This window comes from Acanthochromis polyacanthus, chromosome 2 (genome assembly GCF_021347895.1).
Source record: "Acanthochromis polyacanthus isolate Apoly-LR-REF ecotype Palm Island chromosome 2, KAUST_Apoly_ChrSc, whole genome shotgun sequence".
In the NCBI taxonomy this organism is placed as follows: domain Eukaryota; kingdom Metazoa; phylum Chordata; class Actinopteri; family Pomacentridae; genus Acanthochromis; species Acanthochromis polyacanthus.
Genome location: NC_067114.1, coordinates 10,904,102 through 10,922,772, shown reverse-complemented (window position 1 = coordinate 10,922,772; position 18,671 = coordinate 10,904,102). Strand labels below are relative to the sequence as shown.

The following is an 18,671-nucleotide window of genomic DNA, read 5'->3' as shown; positions in this document are numbered from 1 at the left end:
GTCCGTTGCTGTTAGCTTGACCGTTAGCGGCTCTCGTTATTGGTAGTGATTTTCGAGCTTCGCAGCAACGTATCATCCGTAATGGCAGGGAGAAGTCGCCTCTCCGAGCTCCTTTAATATGCTCCCTGTTGAGGGCACAAGGGAACCACCGGACCAGTCTCAAAATGACCACCGGCTTCAGCTCCGGTTCCTGCCGGTTCGCAGATTATTTTGTGATCTGCGGACTCGACACCGAAAGCGGGCTGGAACCCGACGAACTGTCCGGTAAGCACATTAGCCATCGGGGGTAAACGTCGGGGCTGATGCTCGGGACGCGAATAAGGAAGGAAGGGGTGTTTTAACATCATATTGGCTTCATTATTTAATCGGTTTTGTATCGTTATATGTTTGTATTTTAATAATTCGTGTAAAACATTGTGTATTTTATTGGGATAAATACAGAGCGAACAAAACGTCAGGCCTAGCTCATCTCTCAGCCTCTTGTTTGTGCTGCTCGATGAGAAGAGAGGGGATTACTGTTCGTTATTCCTCTTTAACGCACTGACATGCATTTCAGTTCAAAGCTTGTTTTTTTTACACTCAATATGCATGGAAGTTTTTTTTTAATGCCAGTAATGCGCAGTATTATATATTTTAAATGAGCAACACTTCAGTTTGGGTTAATCCAGGCGTTGCTGTTGTGACACTGATGTCTTTATAACGTTGCTGCCTATGATCAGACTATCACTGTCATCTAAAGGGGATTAGTTATCAAGATGGCAGCCCACATGGTTGTTTCACCTGGGGCAAAAAAAAATCCCTGATGTCCCCTCTCATCGACTTCTGACATCCACAGCATCCACCAGAACACATTGTATCCCTGACCTCCTCAGAGGGCACACCCTTCCTTTCACAAACAATCACACAAATAGCTTAAACATCCAGTGCAAGTACGATAGGCTGTGGTAAACCTGGATCCTATTTATTTGTGTAAGATTTAAATTAAGATTGTATGTGTATCAGAATTAGAGTGAAAGAGAGAGGATCTGATAATGTTTTCATGTGAAGCTGTGGTCGAAGGTTTCCTCAGCGCTGATATGAGCTGTTTGAGATTACAGCATAGTAACAGCGCTGCTTTTCTCTCACACAGAATACTGAATAAATTTATCAGATGTACAGGATTACAATCAGTAAATATGTCTGTAGCATCATTTACTAGCGTTTTGAAAACATATTACACAATGTACTGGGAGGTAATGTCAGCGAGTCTATAGTGATTTTGCCATATTTAAAAATGTTTTTATTTTATTTCTGGGGTTTTTAAGTTATTTTTGTACCGGTATGGTAGCATTTCTTTATTTGCCTGGAATTTATTGCTCTTGATACAACATAAGCATTTAGAAGGTACCTTTTAAGTGTTTTTTTATTTTTGCTAGAAAAATTAACTATTTCCTGACACAGAGTGACATTATGATGTGGAATTTTATGTAGTATGTTATGACATTTTGCCCACGCATTCTGATATTACAAATAGTAAAACAGGTGGGGTTTTTTAGAGGGCTACTTCTTTTGTATGTTAAGCTACAGGTGTTTAAGGATAAGCTGATTTCAAACATATATGAAGACATTTATAAGTGTGGTCACTTTATGTAGGCTATGTTGCCCTACCTCCAAGTTGACTAATATTCATTTTCAGTTTTTGCTAAAACTGTACTTGTCTACGGATATATTAATTGTTTTAATGGGTAAAACAATAAACCTGAACACTATTAGTCTTGGAACTGGAGTTTCTGAAGTTGACTGTTTGTGTGGTTTGCTCTCAAGGGGTTGCCCTCATACAAAAATGATGTAATAATTAATGCTCTTGAGTTTCTGTCATCTGTGTGAGTCATAACGTAACCAAAATGTAAATTCGAGCTGTGCTTGTTAAAAAAATAGTGTTTAGACTTTTGATAAGAGATCAGTGTTGCTCAGAGTTGATGTAAATTATCAGGCAGTTCCATCATTTCCCTTATGAAGTAATATCAGTTTCCCACAGAGCAAAATGAAGTTACCTGGGGAAGCCGTAAGCGTTGACAGGAACAAACAGATTAACTGAAATTATGTCTTACTGCATTTAAATTGAAATATGTAGAGATAGAGCAAAATACTCAGTTTTGTCTTGTGCTGCACTAAGGTTCTTATTCCTGGTTGTTATGATTCAAGTCGGGGGATCCGTGCGTAAATCTAACGTGAACTGTCTTTAAGCTTGTTGAGAGTAACTGTTAAGCTCTCGCTAACTGGGCCAATGCTCCGTCTGGCTTCAGACAACAGTCCAATTAGTTCAGCCATTTTTCCTCATTTTTAGTCTTATGAAAACAAAATTATGTTCTTTCTTTAACTGCAACTTGGAACGCAGTGATTGAGAGAGGGTCGAGGATTGATTTGATCTCTTGTCTATTTATTTTCTGTCCCACTTTGATGTGATTTGTTGTGACTCAGCAGGCGGTTGGAGGCCTGCGGAGTTGCTGTTGTTGCTGAACGAAAGTTCATTCCTCCTTAAAGCAATGACCTAACCAAAAAATCCTTTTAGCTTTCAAAGACTCAGCGCCTGTACTTCCTATTTTTACTTCCTCCAATGAAGTTCCTCTTTACAGGTTTACAGAAATTCACTTTGAATCTGTGAAATTAATGAAACTCCAAAAAATTCACGTTTCTGTTTAACTGAGCAGAGCCAAAGTACATGAAGCTGACAACACTAAGAAAATGTCCACACTATTGTAGTTTAATATAAAAATGCAGCCTATTTCTTCCACAGTAAGCCTGTATATTCTTCTGGTGAAAATAGAGCTTTTCGAGAACACTGAAGACAGCGAATGCTATGAAAATGTCAGCCTTACATTAGGGTTGACAGAAAAAATACTTGTGTGTGATTGCCACTCTCCAATATGTAGCTTGGTGCCATTGTGTAGCAGCAGAATTAATATGACAAGTTCTTTTTGTATGGCGGTATAGCAGATTAGACAGCTGCGTTGTTTGTCACTCAACTCTGGCACTAAAATTATCAGCTGCTTGAAAACCATTTTTAACACATGCTGAAGACGTAAATACGTATAGGCTTTTTGAAATACTGTTTAGCAGCTGCAGTTTATATTGCAGTCGCCTTATTATCATGTTCTTGAATCACCCTTCAGGTTCTCTTAAAGGCATGGAAGAGCTTTTTGTCTTGCGAGTGTATCTTAAGATTTCCTTAAAGCCTCTCTGACAAGACTGAAATGTAACCCACTGAAACTTTGCACAGACGTACAAACTGGTGCTTTGAGGTCAAACATCACCGGTGTCGCTCTACTTACTGCATGCTGCTGCTGTTTACTGTAGAAACAGGTTAGGGGCTTGCCCTTATCAACTGTTTCAGTTATGAGTTGAAGAAAGGAAATGGTGTGGAAATTCCATTGTTACAGGTCGCATATGATTATTTCAGCTAAAACTACAGGTGTACCTAGAAGTAGGGCTGCAGCTAATGACTATTTTCACTGATGAGTAATATCAAAAAATGATGGTGAAAGATAATGTCCGTCAGTGTTTCAGAAAGCCCAAGATGACAGCTTCCAATAAGTTAAGTCCACAGTCAACAGATATTCAATTTGGCTCATAGAAAAACGAAGGAAGTAGAAAATATTCAAATTTTCAAAGTTTGACACAGAAAATTATGGCATTTTTTTCTTGAAAAATTAATCAAACCAATACATTGATCATCAAAACAGTTAGACTAATTTCTAGCTGACAGATAATCATCTACTTAATTGTTGCAATTCTGCCTAAAAGTTCATATTTTTACTTTATTAGTCATAAATGATCAAACACATTAATATAATAATATAAAAGTCTTAGATTTAGTGGTAGTTGTATAAATTATAAAGGATTTATTGAGTTCACAGAGAGCTTCCGTGCCGTTTCAGCATGAAATCAAAATACTTTGTGTTATTCGAAAGACAGTAATGTTTTTCTTTTCGTTTGTGGTTAGTTTAGTAGAAAATGCAGAAGGTGGGAAATTCTGAAGTCATTGATTTCAGTAAAAGTCATCGCTTTTGAGTTCTAATATTGCTATTAATACCAAAGTTCTGTGTTTTCCCAACCTTTCTGTATAAGATCTAACACTAAAGCTGAAAAAGAAAATGGATGAAACAAACATCTGACAAGAAATCAACTGTTCTGATAATCAATCAGTTGTTTAAGTAATTTTTCAAGTAGAAATACCCATATTTTCCTTGGTTCCAGTTTCTCAAATCTGAAGACTTGTCTTTTTCTGTGTTGTACAAGATTGCAAACTAAATATCTTTGTACTTTAGAGTGATAGTTGGGTAGAACAAGGAATCTAAACATGACATCTTTGAGTCAAAGACCTAACATTAAATGTGTTTAGAGGTGAAGCAATCTTTGCTGAATCAATCAGTTGGTAGAGAGAAATTTATTTGTCTTGTTTTTTTTTGGATTATTTCACAGTTTAGGTAATTTTCCCTGCACAAAAGTGGAAAAAGCAAACAATTTAAATGTCTTCAGCTTCTCGGTTTTCTTTGTCATGTGCAAAAGTAAACTGAAAATCTTTGTGTTTTGAATCGATGGTTGGACAAAAGACATTCAAAGATGAGACTTTTAGCTCTAAGGAACTGCCTAAGAAATTGTTTAAACAATTATTCATTTAGAAAAGAAACCTGTGAATCAGTAATCTAAACAATTGCAGCGTCAAATTTTTTACTATTCCAAACAAATATTTCATTGAGCAAGAACAGAACCAGCAGATCCGTCAATGTAAACATAATCAGCAGCTAGTTTGAAATTTATTTCTAAACAAATGGGTTTTTTTTTTCAGCTGTAACTAAAGAACAGTTTTAAGCAAGAAAAAAAAACCCATTATGAAACAACAAAGACGTAGTACAGCTTTATCTCACAGACCCGAAACAACAGATGGCTAGAATGGTAACCTTGGAGCTTTCTGTTTAGTAATTATTGTAATCACTGAACAGATAACTGCGCATTATTTAGACATGAATCACACACAATGATTTGTAGTGACTTAAAGTAACCTTGCCTCAAACTGTTTGATAGATCCATGGTGCACTGAATGAAATGAGCCAAATCAAACTCTCCAGTGGTTTTCTTCGGGGATTCAACAGAGCCAGAGTACAGTATGTTCCGCACTTTTAATGTGATGCAGCAGTGATTCGTGTACAGCGGAACACAAAGCATTGACCAAAACTTTGTCTGAGCACAGTGTAGACCTGATTAGCATATGTATGACCCTGCAGCCTCACAGGCGACACTGGAAACACAGGGAGCTGAGGGACATAAGTACACTTGCAGACAGGCTCCACTTATTCAAATGCTAAATATCCTTTTGAATCTCCCAGGCAGCCTCTCTCCCCCAAATCCTACTCTGCAAACAAATGAGGATGAATGGCTCAACATGAAAGCTAGCTTTAAATGCATAATGTGCTCTTTCATATTTTCGCTCGGAGTTGTTTATTTATGGGCCTGTAACTCGTATGTAGTTTTAAAAAAATCTGTTTGAAAATGTATCAGTGAAATTTTGGATGCACTTTGAAGATTCGTTAGACATTTTAACAATCCTTTGAAGGCGAAGCATACCACGATCTTTACACCCAGAATGCATACACACTCAGAACATGACCACAAGTAAGCTCTTAGAAGTACTACCTTATAGGCCTGTGATGCTGTGCTAAATAATTACCTTTGTTATAAATTAAAATTATTATTTTTGCGATAATTAATCACATTGCAAAGTGAATTTGGTTGTTTTGGGTTTCAGAAATAAAAATCCACTCTGTTTTTGCCATGCAGACGATGCTAAATGTCTCACAGTCGGATCATTTCTACAGTTTGGAGGGACATGAAAGTTTTCTAGTGAAATCATCTCTACAAATGTTGAAAAGCGGCTCTTGAAAACGATTGGTTCTTTGATAAACAGTTGTTTAGCAAGTGGTCAAGCCTGTGAAAGATAACTATGACTCCCATGGTGCAATTCAGCAAGAAACATCCCATCTCTGTGATTAATTGATATACACCGCTAATGAAGGCCTATCGAGTTGATGAAGCAGATAACGCAATCTGCGGCTTTAACCAACTTAATTCTCGATTCTTGGATGAATTATGAAGCTGCGACTTGTTCTCTGTGGGAGTTGTCGTGTTTAGACTGTCTGCTATGCCAAGATTGATCAAAAATAAATTGGAAAATTGTGTTTAAATAATTTCATGAACAGGATGGCTACACCCCATTGATCATAATACTTATTCTAATATTTTCCTCATAGTTTGTTTTTCCGTTTGTGGTTTTTATTTCTCGTGCTAAACCAACAAGCTACACTGTATTGTTTGGCTTCCTAACGTAAAATCTGCTGTGTTAATTGGGGTATTTATTTTGCTTCTGCCACATTGAGAGTTGAATTTGCCCTGAGATAACCTCTTGGGCTTGATTAGCCTCCACATGGTGATAAATTTTTAATTCACTGTGGAGAAACATCACTTTCCCTCACTCATTTCTGCACTCCTCTCTTAGTGTAAAACTGTGAGGATTTTCAGATTGCAGCTTGGATGTGCTCTTGAATAGTGAAGGTTTGCATTCTTCACCATCATGGCACAGAAATTAAACGTGCACATTCTTGTCCTAAAGATGGCGTGTCTTCTGCTGTCCAATCCCGTGGTGGCTAACAGATGTTTTTAGAGCAGAGTTTTTCCAGTCTGTCATGTTACATTAAAGCATTGTAAGATTTACAGGTGCCTTGTCGACAGCAGCTTCTAGCTGTAGATGTGGTGCAGAAAGTGGTCTGGGTGGTTTTTGTAATTCTCACTAGCTCTGTTTCATATTTCAGCCTCATTATTAAAGATCAAATCTATATTTTTAATAGCTTTTGGCTGTGGAACCAATGATGTTTAAGTATCAGAATCTTTTATTTTGGATGAGGAGACCAAGGGAAGCATGGTAGACTAGAGTAAAATGTCAGTATTTGGGTTTTTAGCAGGTCCAGTGTAGTTTGAGGAATTCCTTGATAGGTTGACATCTTTTCTTTGGGTGTTATTTCATGACTTTTCCCCCTAAAACTACCCAGGAAGCATTGTGCTGTTTTTTTTTTTTTTTTTTTTTTTTTTTTTTTTGTAGCTAGCATCAGCTTAAGTGGTGCTAACCACTAATTTAAATACAAAAAAGACAGGTGTCAGCTTCAGAATCCCTCTGCACTGCAAAAACTGAAAAAAGAACATATATCCTTTTATTGAGCACACACTCACATACACACACACACACAACAACCCACATTGTGTCTCTGCTGAGACTGAGCTGTGAAGGTGGTGAGTTTAAGCTGCGAGTGAGCTATCATGTTCTGTCACCACCGGGTCCTCTAGGTGAATGAGTGTTGATGCCTCTGCTGCAGAGCTATTTTGAAGTGTTAGCAGTCTTTACACCACATTCTGCTGCGGGCTGTCGAATCGAGTCGTGCTTGAGTTGTAGCTTTTCCACTCAGAGAGGTATATCCCTTCATGCCCGTCCTGGAGGACCAGGCTATAGTAGGTGTGAGGGGTTGTGAGCACAGCAGGGGTGCAGAACTGTGGGTGGTCCTTGGCTCATAGGATGAGGAGCCGGAGCAGTGACGCTCTACTCCCACCACTACCGGTCCACGCTTATTGCGTTACTGTCTGTTTATTAGAAAATATGACAAATCAAGAAAATGTTTACACTGTGGGGTCTGGTAGAGCTTTACGTCAACAAATGTCTCCTCCAGGTGATGCAGTCAGCTTCTAATTAGCACTAATTACCAGATGAAGGGAATGTCTTTGTTGTCTTAACCAGCTGCACTTGAAGCACAAGTATGATTTTATACATTATATCTTCCTATGTGAAAAACGAGGAAAAGGTGCAGTGTCAGCATAGGTTATTTCCAACATAGAGGAGAAAAGGAAAGCTCACCCAGTTTTGGATCTGAATGTGCAGATGCTGTTTTCGTTTAAAATATTTTTTTGTGAAATGACAGTTTCTATTTATTTTGCAATGCGATGACAGTGAAAGTGTGGAGGATGAGAATAGATTTCTTATTATATGTTTTAAGAATTTAATCATAGCCTAGAAATGCTTTTATCTGCTATAGTGACTTTTATCATTTTCATTACAGGAATTTAAATTACTTTACATTTTCATACTGCCATTTTCTTTTTATTCTTTAGTAATGACCTGATTATAATAAATTGCATGATATGATGATGGTTTATTTGCCATTTTCCCTTCAGATTTTCTGTTTCGTTCATTTTAAGTGCCCAACATTGTTCTCCATACACTTTAGATCAGGCTTCTTTATTTATCCACGTAATAGCTTTGCATGTTTTTTTTCTTAGAGATAATTACAACCATCCTGTACATTTAAACTGTGGAAAATACTGTTAGAAATTCTGTATTTTACATGCTAGACAGGAATGTTTTATACCCTGAAAAGGTGATCATGATTCTCACAATCAACAAACCTCCCTGTATTCGTGTAAAGACCTGCTGTGTGTGTGATTGTGGCTGTGATTTATGCAAATGGTATATTACCATTAGCTATGATTTACTCAGTTCTGATTGTTTTGTTAGCTGTTGTTGGTTGAGCATAACAACACATCACGTCCAGCAGGCTCCACAGCCACATGCTTCCAGATGTTGTGTTGCTGGCAGAGTTCAGTGACAGCTTCAGTCACATGTCGATTTCCGCTTTCTGTCTTGGAATTCGACCTACATTTAGAACAGTTACTTTGTTATTTCAGCTATGCAGTCTTTTTCATCCACTTTTAACAACATCAGATGACAATTATATGCCTAAAATATGCTTTTTAAACATGCATTTTTGTAACTTAACTGTGGTACAAAAAAGTGTAAGGACCTGAACCATTTTTATCTGTCCCCACAAATAATAATCTCACTGTCTGACCTATCTTTGGTCGCTGGCGTTTTTGTCGTCTGAGTTCCTGGCCTAGATTCTTCCCCGTGGGCACTTTGGATATGACTGTAACCAACAGATTACACCCCTTAATCCTTAAGACTTCCATTCCCTTGCCAGAATTAGTTTCAGACGGCACTACGTACATACAGCTCTAATGTGACCCTGTTTGTACTCTAAACAACACTTCTGTTACTGTTGGACTCAGAGGTCAAATATTATCAGCAAGCTACCTGACTAAACACAATTTTTATCCATCGTTCTCAAAAGTTCAGCTAGTATTCTCAGTGAATTCTTTCTAATACGCAGCAGAGAGAATTAATGAAACTGCCAGACTTCAGAAAGTGATCATTTCTTGTCTGGCCGTGTGTGTGTGTCACGACAGAGCCATATTATAAATGCAATGAAAATGGATTTTCCCCACAGTACGTTGTCGACAGAAAGTGCACTAAGGACTGTCCTGGTTTGACATCTCTGAGGCTACATTAGCCTGAGAGCAGCATTAGTCTGAGGCTGAAGTGATGTTGCTAGAAAAGAGTGGATGCCATGTGTCACACAACTTACATTTGGCTTTTACTTGCTGCATGAATGTGTTTTTGTGCCAGCAGGATTTTTCATTGGGGCTTGGCAAATGTCATGATTGAAGAAGTCAGCAAATAGCATTGCCTGCCTGCAAAGGGTACAAAGGATCTTTTTAAATGTAAAATGTTAGATAATCTAACTCCAGGGCTGCAATACAAAAGCAGTCATTCACTGTATTCTAACTCATGACTGTCTGGTGACGGGATCCACATGTTAGACCCATGTGCCATACCATTAAATGTTTTAGGAGCATGAAATTGAAAGGGCAAAATGTTGTAATTTCTTTCTTTCTTTACTTCTTTTCTGTGTAAGTAATTGTGTCTTACATACCTCTTATAAACATCTTGCAACTTTCTTACCCTATCCGTGGCACTCGTTCATACTACAAAACATCTTAACAAAGAGGTTAAAATATACATTTTTTTTTAACTCTAATTTTCAGCCATTTCCTAAAACAACTGAGCACTGTAGCTTTTAGCAAACAGTACCCAAAAAGGAGAAGCATCGGTACTGATTGGGAAATGTTTATAAGTATGGATTAATGCAAATTCAGTGTGCTTAGTGAGTAATTACAGCAGCATGTTGGCGTATGTGGGATCGACTCAAAATAAACGACAGGATCCATGTGTAATGCTAATGATGGAATATGTCATCCAGTTCAAAGCTGAGCTTCAGCATTGTCTTCTGTGTTGTTTTTGGACCAAAGTGGAGCAATCAGACACAGAAGAAAGAGTCAATTAAGGTTTTGGCTACACAATGAATATTTTTTTTCTTTAATTGAACTTCTTGACAGTAAGAAAGATTAAAAAAAATGTTGCCAGTTTCATGATCTTATGCTTAAAATCACAACTTTTATTATAATAATTTCTATACAAAAATTAATGCTGTAGCTTTGTCTTCATACTACTAGACTTCAGCCGTTTACTCTTCTATCTGTATCATGCTAACATGCTAAACAAGTATTAGCTTGCTAATGTGCTAAACTACGATGGTGAATATGGTTACATTATATCATTTAAACAGCATCATATTGTCATTGCTGCTGTGAGCATGGTAGCTTGCTAATGTTAGCATGTAGCTTAAAGTGCTGTTGTGCCTAATTACAGCCTGACAGAGCTGCTAGCACAGCTGGTTCTTTCCCAGTGCATTTGTGTTAAAAATATATTCATGCTTGACCACTATGAATTTGTATGATCTCTAGAAGAAGACAGAAATGCTGCATCCTTTTTTATTGTAACCTCACCAGCTGGCTTGAATTAGCATATAACCCACCTGACGTGTGTGTGTGTGTGTGTGTGTGTGTGTGTGTGTGTGTGTGTGTGTGTGTGTGTGTGTGTGTGTGTGTGTGTGTGTGTGTGTGTGTGTGTGTGTGTGTGTGTGTGTGTGTGTGTGTGTGTGTGTGTGTGTGTGTGTGTGTGTGTGTGTGTGTGTGTGTGTGTGTGTGTGTGTGTGTGTGTGTGTGTGTGTGTGTGTGGTTCTTTGGGAGCAGAGCTGCCAGGATGTGTTGACACAAACTGAGAAGTGATGCGCTACCCATCCAGAAGCAGGCCTTTAATTATTTTTTTTGTTTTATTTGTTGTGTAGCTTTATGCCAGTATATAGAAGCTACTAAATTCAGAGATGGGGCCAGAGGAAAATTGGCAGGGGCAAATGAAGGTAACCCTCCCGCCACACACACTCCTCTCCCTCCTAACCTGAGCTCAGCTTTAACCCTTCAACCTTCAACCTGGCACACTGTGTTGTGTTTTATTTCTCAGCAGCCCTCTTTTTTTGATTCAAAATCTGATTTTTTTTTTTTCACAGTTACTTTCTGCACAGGTGTGGGAACTTGCCCTTTCTTTTTTGCACACTGATTTTTTTTTTCTCCTCCTTCAGTTTCTCTTTTCCCCGCCTCCATCTCCCTCACCTACTTCAGCAGCAGCTGAACAATGAGCTGATGTTTGACAATCACTGCTTCGGTTTCTCACGCACACACACACAAATCCAGTGCTGCCTGCGCTGGCATTGCTTGGTCAATGTTTACTCTCCCCTGACACTCTGAATGACTTTTCAGTACTGCCTTGGTGTGTGCATCACTTCTGCTTTAATCTGGATTCAAATCAACTCAATTTGTGCTTCTATGACTGATTATTTTGTGTGTCCCTTAGTATTGCCATTAAAGCTGTCGGAAAGCATTAAGAGCCGTAAAGTTAGCCATTTTTTCCCATGATAAATGATCTATTTTGGAGTATTAGATGTTGCTGCTTGAATATAATATTTTGTTTACTCTTTGGAGCAGGATGCAAATGACAGCTTTATATGATGCAATACAATCTTCCTCTCAAGACAAATATGCTGATTTGCTCTTTCCTCTGGAGTTGTGCTTGGCACTTTAAGCCTGCTTATGATCAGACTGTTCTTCTCCTGTGTCTACATCTGGAAACTTGCACTAACTCTTTTCCTCCTCTGTTGTTTTTGTACTCTCTCTATTTGCTTTGCTTTCAGGTGAGAATTTTGAGCAGAGTCCACTGCGGAGGACCTTTAAATCCAAAGTCCTAGCGCATTATCCAGACAATGTCGAGTGGAATCCATTTGACCAGGATGCGGTTGGCATGGTATGGTCTCTACACAGTTCTAACATAACGTTGTTCTGTAAGAATAAGGGTACGGCTGGGTTACAGGCATATTGGGATATGTGTTTTCTTCACATATTTTTTGACAAGAATATTTATACAATCTTGTCTGAGTCAGGAGGCAGTTAGCTTAAAATAAAGACAGACACTTGGGAAAAAGCTAGCATAGTCCAAAGGTAAAAAACATACACTCTAAAGCACCTTTATCACAAATTACATTTCATGTGGTGTTTGTTTGATCAGTTACTGAAGGCTGGTTCCAGTCAGGATTCTTTCTGATTCCTTTTCTGAATATCCTCCTACAGCTCTGTATGCCAAAGGGTCTGTCGTTCAGGACACAGGTTGACTCTCGGGAGCCCCAGTTCCACTCCTTTATCATCACCAGAGAGGACGGCTCTCGGACCTACGGTTTTGCCCTCACCTTCTTCGAGGAGGTGACCAGCAAGCAGATCTGCAGCGCCATGCAGACTCTTTACCACATGCACAACGCAGAGCAGTATGACATCTTGCACACGCCCACCTCCCCTCAAGGACCCGAGGACCAGCGACACCCACACTCGCAGCCTCGCCCAATGCTCCACGCTGCACCTTCCATCTCCCGTCTGCAGCGCTTCAACTCCTACGACATCAGCCGCGACACCCTGTACGTGTCGAAGTGCATCTGCCTAATAACACCCATGGCGTTCGCTCAGGCCTGCAGGAAGGTGCTGCAGCAGCTCCACCAGGCCGTCACTTCCCCACAGCCCCCACCCCTCCCTCTGGAGAGCTACATTTATAACATCCTCTATGAGGTGCCCCAACCACCCTCCGGGCGTTCCCTCAAGTTCTCAGGCGTCTATGGGCCTGTGGTGTGCCAGAGGCCGAGCACATCTGAGCTGCCGCTCTTTGACTTTGCCATCAGTGAGATGTTTAATCTGCTCGGGGTGGAGAACGTTCTTCAGCTGTTCACCTGTGCCCTGCTGGAGATGCAGATACTGCTCTATTCACAGCGTAAGTAGCTGCTCTGCAACTGCTGCACTCAGGTTTTTTCCATGTGACCTTTAACGTCCGGTCCCATTTGGGGTGCATTGATTACAGTGCATCTGGCTCATATTGCAACCATATTTAAAACAAATGCACAAGTAGTCTGGCTTGCACTGAATTCCTGTTTAGTTTGGACAGAGTTCAACAAAACTATGCATGTTTTCTAAAGGGCAGTAAGTAGGGAAGCACAAAATTATCTGTACCAGCTGTTTGTTTCAAAATTGTGAGGTCATGTGATCCTGTTAGCAAAGCTGTTCTCTAGAGATCTCCCTAGAGCTAGGGGACGTATCACTGTCATGACATGAGACTGGGTATTGTCTGGGGACCTGCCTATTACACGCTGATGTAGCTTTAAGGCTGTCATTGTGGTTTATACATTTTGGACGCCTCTCTTATCTGAAAGTGTGGGTGCAGGGGGGTTTCCAAGGCTGTTTGATCATCTAGCACACTCTTCACACACAGTACACTGCATCCTTCAGTTGAACCTTCCTCCTCCTTTGTTTATCTAATGGTAACCTTTTGATTTTTTGCTTTTGACTTGAATTTCTTGTGTTTGTTATTTAATTAACTAGCGTTCAATATAAACCGTACTTCGAAGTCAATGGAAATATGCCACAATATATTTTGTTTGCAGTAATCTGTGTAAGGAAAATGTACAGGAAGAATCTGACAGTTAAATGCCTAATTTAATTGCAACTTTTTGATCAGCTAAACCTGTTAGCATTCAGACAACGCAGTCAGCGCCATCCCTGTTAGCACTTATTCATTATGAGCAGCTGTTCACGAAAGATTTAGCTCATTCTGCGGTGAGCAGAATAAATTTTTTCCAAAAAGGTGCCATTCAGGTCACCGTTTGGAGAGAATGACTTTGTGTGGAGAAACAAGAAGATCACTTAAGAATGCTGGCTCTGGCATGGTGATTGGATCCATTACAATGGCAAGAGAAGGCAAATGGTTCACAAAACAGCATTGGCCGGGAGGGGGAAGCTCTTAAGGGGGAAAGCTGTGGTGTTGCTAGGTAACCCGGAGACAAGGAGGATGGCAGTGATGCAGGATGATTATTATTGGTTGGAAGTGACATCATGCCTCTTTTCACCCCCATGAGGCTCATCACTGCAGAACATGTGAAGGGTTTTGTGTAGAGTTAAGCCCTGGCAGTCGTCCACGAGAAAGACGGCATGCATTTTAACACACACACACCGAGCAGAGGGATGCTCTGCAAATAAGGAGGCGACTATGTGTGCTAAAAATAGAACTAGAATTCTTAACTCTGATTGAAGAAAAAACGACCCAGGCCAGCATCTTTTCCATCAAGCCATCAAAGAAAAACATCTTAAGTACCGTCTGCTTCCTCTCTCATCTTTCTCAAGCAGGAACCTTAGCACAAATCTTATTAGAGTGTTTTGATACAATAAGCCATAATTTATTGGTATTATTTAATGTGCATTTCCTATTGTTTTGTTATTTGTGCAGTTAAGAATGACAGGACAAGTTAGAGCTGAGGGATATGAAGGTGTGAGGACAGATCTGCCCTGAGGATGTTACAATTTTACATGATTTCAGCCACAGAGGTGGAAATCAAGTTTACATGCGCACATTTGAAGCTCGACCTCTGTTATTACAGTGTCTTTGGCTGTGGCCTTTAAGTATAGAATCACTTCTATCTTTCAGCCATACACAGATGAGCATTAGAGAATTACATGATCGTATTATCCCCACTTTCACATGTAGATTTTGTTATTTCAAACCTTGCAGAGGTGGGTTTAATTTTTACTTGAAGCTGCAATATCAGTCCACCTAATTGTGTAGTTTTGGCAGGAGCTAAAAGAGTTGATGAATCGATCAGTTGCTTCACAGGACTGAGTGTTTTATCACTTAAAAGGAAAATGCACAACAGTCTCTTTCCAGCTCCTTAAATGTAAGGATTTACACTTTTTTTGATTTATGTGGCTCTTTGATATTTTCTCTTTCATTCTATATTCTCACATTTTATCCAAGTATTCACTGATTAATTGGGAAAGTTATCAGCAAATTAAGTAGCTGAAAAAATTAGTACATGTAGTTTTTTACTTGGGCTGCTAATTATACAAACTGGATATCTGAGCTGATGAACATTGAGACAAATCAGAATTTTCACAGCACATCTGTGCAGGTAACACATGCCATGTCACTTTCTGGCTTTTTCATTTACTACACCCAAATGAAAATGTTATCGGATCAAAAGCAATATAAAACGTCCATGGTACAAAACTAAGATGCTTAAATGAATACTCAAAAACAAGTGGTGTGTTCAAAATAGTGCTGAGATATCAGAGTGGTAGCAGTTTCACTTCTGTATATCCAGTGTATTTTCAGCCTGCTTCACTGCATAGTTTGCCCTCACTGTGGAGTTAAAGCATCACTTCATGTCCAAACTGCTACCGGCTCTCTCTGTTGATTTTTCTAACACTCATGGCATGAAGCTGTATATATAAGCAGCAATACTTGACTCTCTTTGTTGAAGTAGTTTCTTGTTATGGTGGCCTACTTTAAAAGGAGGTGAATGATGTTAGTATTCTTGTCCCCATCCTGGGAGAGGAAGCCTGCTGAGAAGAGGGATGAGGGGGAGGCCCAGGCTGGGGTGAGACAATTCTTCCCATGGACCAGCACATGACCAAATGAAGGAATGGTATTTATTTTGGCACCATAACGGGAGAGGCAGAGCTGCTGCTCCCGAATGTGCAGTCAGTGTCAACGGGATAGAACAGGAATGCAGACGAGGAGGACTGGACACATATTTGCATGTATACCAGTCGACTCAAGTGTGAAACTCTGAACATGAAGGAGTGTTGCTGTGTGGAGTCATGGTAAAGGAATTTAACGTTAGCCAGAAGGCCAGTTGTCTGCAGCTGTGCCACACTTTAGAGGCTGGATCTTCCTCAGGGCGCAGGCCACAAAAGGACCCGCAGAGGACTTCCGCTTCAAATGAGATGTTGAAGCCTTACAGAGACTAAAACTAATGGTGTGTTCAGGCAGTGAAGAATTTCAAAAATGTGCCAGTGTAGCGCCAGTATGGTGCCTTTAAAATGGTCCACAAAGTGTGAATGCTAGTGGTTAACAGAGACTCGTTTAATGCTGTCAGGTTTCAGCATCTATTTACAGAGTTAGGAGTATGAGTTGTGTTATTTACAAAGGAATTAGCACAATGTACAAATACTATTTCACAAAAATACCCCACCCAAGCTATCCAGTGGTTACTTGATAATAAGAGTATAGAGGACTGCAAAGGATTCACTAACAGTGCTGTCCCAGGTCAAATGTTTTGACCCATGTTCCCTGGTTGTTGGGTAAAATATTCACTGAATCTTCTTTCTAAATATGAACAGTTTGTTAGCTACCACACCTCAATCCTTTAATGTTGGACATCAATCCAGCTCTACTCCCTCAACTACACTGAACATTGTATTAGGGTTGGGTGTTTCTTTTTGTCTTGTCCGTGTCTGTTTAGTCAGTCTACTTTCTCCCTGCAGAGTGAAGAACTTCTTTCTGTAGCTGCAAACTGTCATTTTGTCCACACCCAGTCAGAAGTGATTTATATCTATGGCTCATTTCCATGTACAGTCATACATGAAAAGATGCTATCAGAAAGACCTGACCAAACAAGAGCCTGTAAATTTACACCCTTGTAACTGCGAACACAGCAGGACTAACTATAATGCATCATGTCGTGTGTTGCTGCTGACTGAGCTCAGAGAGCAAAACAGAAAAGGGAGGCATCAACAATGTAATCCCATTAAAAAAAACAGACAATCCTGTTGGCACAACGCCTTTGTCATAAGCTGTTCACGAGTTGTGTGGGGGAAAAAATATGGGGAACAACTAGTGCAGCCGGTCTACTTGTTCAGTAAATGTTGAGTTCAGTATTTTCATGTGGTTGATTTCACAATTAGACTGCAGAAATGAGTAAGAAAAGATATTCTCATGTACTTATAGCCAATATAATCACCACAGTGTTGATCAACCAGAAAGCAGCATTGTATACTCTGATTGTGTATGTTCCTAACCCATATCTGTTACATGATTACAGTTGTTCCATCACCACTGCTTTCTTTTACGTGTCCAACAGATTACCAGAGGCTGATGACGGTGGCAGAAAGCATCACAGCCTTAATGTTCCCCTTCCAGTGGCAGCACGTGTACGTTCCCATTCTGCCCGCCTCCCTCCTCCACTTCCTGGACGCTCCTGTGCCGTATCTCATGGGCCTCCACTCCAATGGGCAGGATGACCGCACCAAGCTAGAGCTGCCCCAGGAGGTATAAACAAATAGTAGTCTCTTCCTGTAAAGAGTTCCGACTTTTCTCATTTGTTTGATTTGAATGTGTTTTGCTTGTGAAGGAATATTTACGTTCATGACTTTGCAGATGTATTCATTATGTGAAAGTGGCCTGTGCTGCACTTCAAGGTGTGAAGTGAACTGTAAAGTCTATTTTTCTTTTAGCTACACTGATTACAAATCAACATTTGCAACTGTGCGCTCATAATTGCTTTTTACTCGAGATGCAGTTTACGAGCTTGTTTCAAAATATGAACAAATGTGATGAGAATGAATCCCTGCTAGTCTTTATTTTTTATGAGGACATAGACATACCTGCTTTTCAGGGTTTTAATTGCAGTCTGAACAAGCAGGTTTGTTGTTATTATTCTGCATAGGTAAGACCTTTGTTGCACTGCAAACACAGTGCGTCTTTTCACTCCTCTTCTGCCTGCATTTTTAAGCTCAGTTGCAGTATTTAGTTACTTCAGATTGACATGACTTTGGCAGCTCATTTAAACCAAGTGTTTTGCTTCCTATTTTGTAAATCAAATCGGTCAAATCCACCAACCCAAAGGAATATAAAAACAGGCTTTGTAAAAATATTAAGACTTGTTTAAGTTGTGTCAAGCTATGATAATGCCAGTGTTTTTGTGCATTAGTCTCAATCTTTTTTCTGTAGTTATCTCTTCATTATCGTCTCTTACTTGTCTTCCTCCAGGCTAACTTGTGTTTTGTGGACATCGATAATCACTTCATTGAACTGCCAGAGGAGTTGCCCCAATTTCCCAACAAACTAGAGTTCATTCAGGAGATCTCAGAGGTGCTCATGTCCTTCGGCGTGTCTCCAGAGGGAAATATTCGCTCCAGCGACAGCCAGGCCAAATACCGGCCCTTCCGATCTGCTGATATGGTCTCTGACAAACGCAACGGCAACCTGGCCTCGCCCCTCAACTCCTACCTGCTGAGAGAAAATGAAACAATTGCCAGACTGCAGGCTCTGGTCAAGAGGACAGGTGTTAGCCTGGAGAAGGTGAGAAATGATGTAATCCTATAAATACAAAATTGTAAATGAGATACTGACCACAAGGAGTGCAATATGATGCAGTAAATTATATAGTAAAGAGACTATATTTCCTCACCAGCTGTGATAATATAAGTAATTGAAAGTTGGATCTCAATATTAGCTTTCAGGTCATCAGAATTCTCCTAACCCTGCAGTATTA

General features: G+C 39.8%; 1 protein-coding gene across 2 annotated transcripts in view; it reads left to right on the top strand.

Annotated features, from left to right (window-relative positions):
- Positions 1-9: 9 nt before the first annotated feature.
- Positions 10-18,671, top strand: part of dennd5a (DENN/MADD domain containing 5A) — a 35,355-nt gene continuing 16,693 nt past the window's right edge. Inside the window, exons 1-6 of one of the 2 annotated variants that reach the window (XM_022202540.2) lie at positions 10-264; positions 11,103-11,174; positions 12,003-12,112; positions 12,436-13,120; positions 17,259-17,446; positions 18,167-18,478. In XM_022202540.2, coding sequence (XP_022058232.1) covers positions 165-264; positions 11,103-11,174; positions 12,003-12,112; positions 12,436-13,120; positions 17,259-17,446; positions 18,167-18,478 — 1,467 coding nt within the window. In that variant the 5' untranslated portion in view covers positions 10-164. The remainder of the gene's footprint in view (positions 265-11,102; positions 11,175-12,002; positions 12,113-12,435; positions 13,121-17,258; positions 17,447-18,166; positions 18,479-18,671) is intronic. The other variant, XM_022202541.2, reaches the window with a different exon arrangement.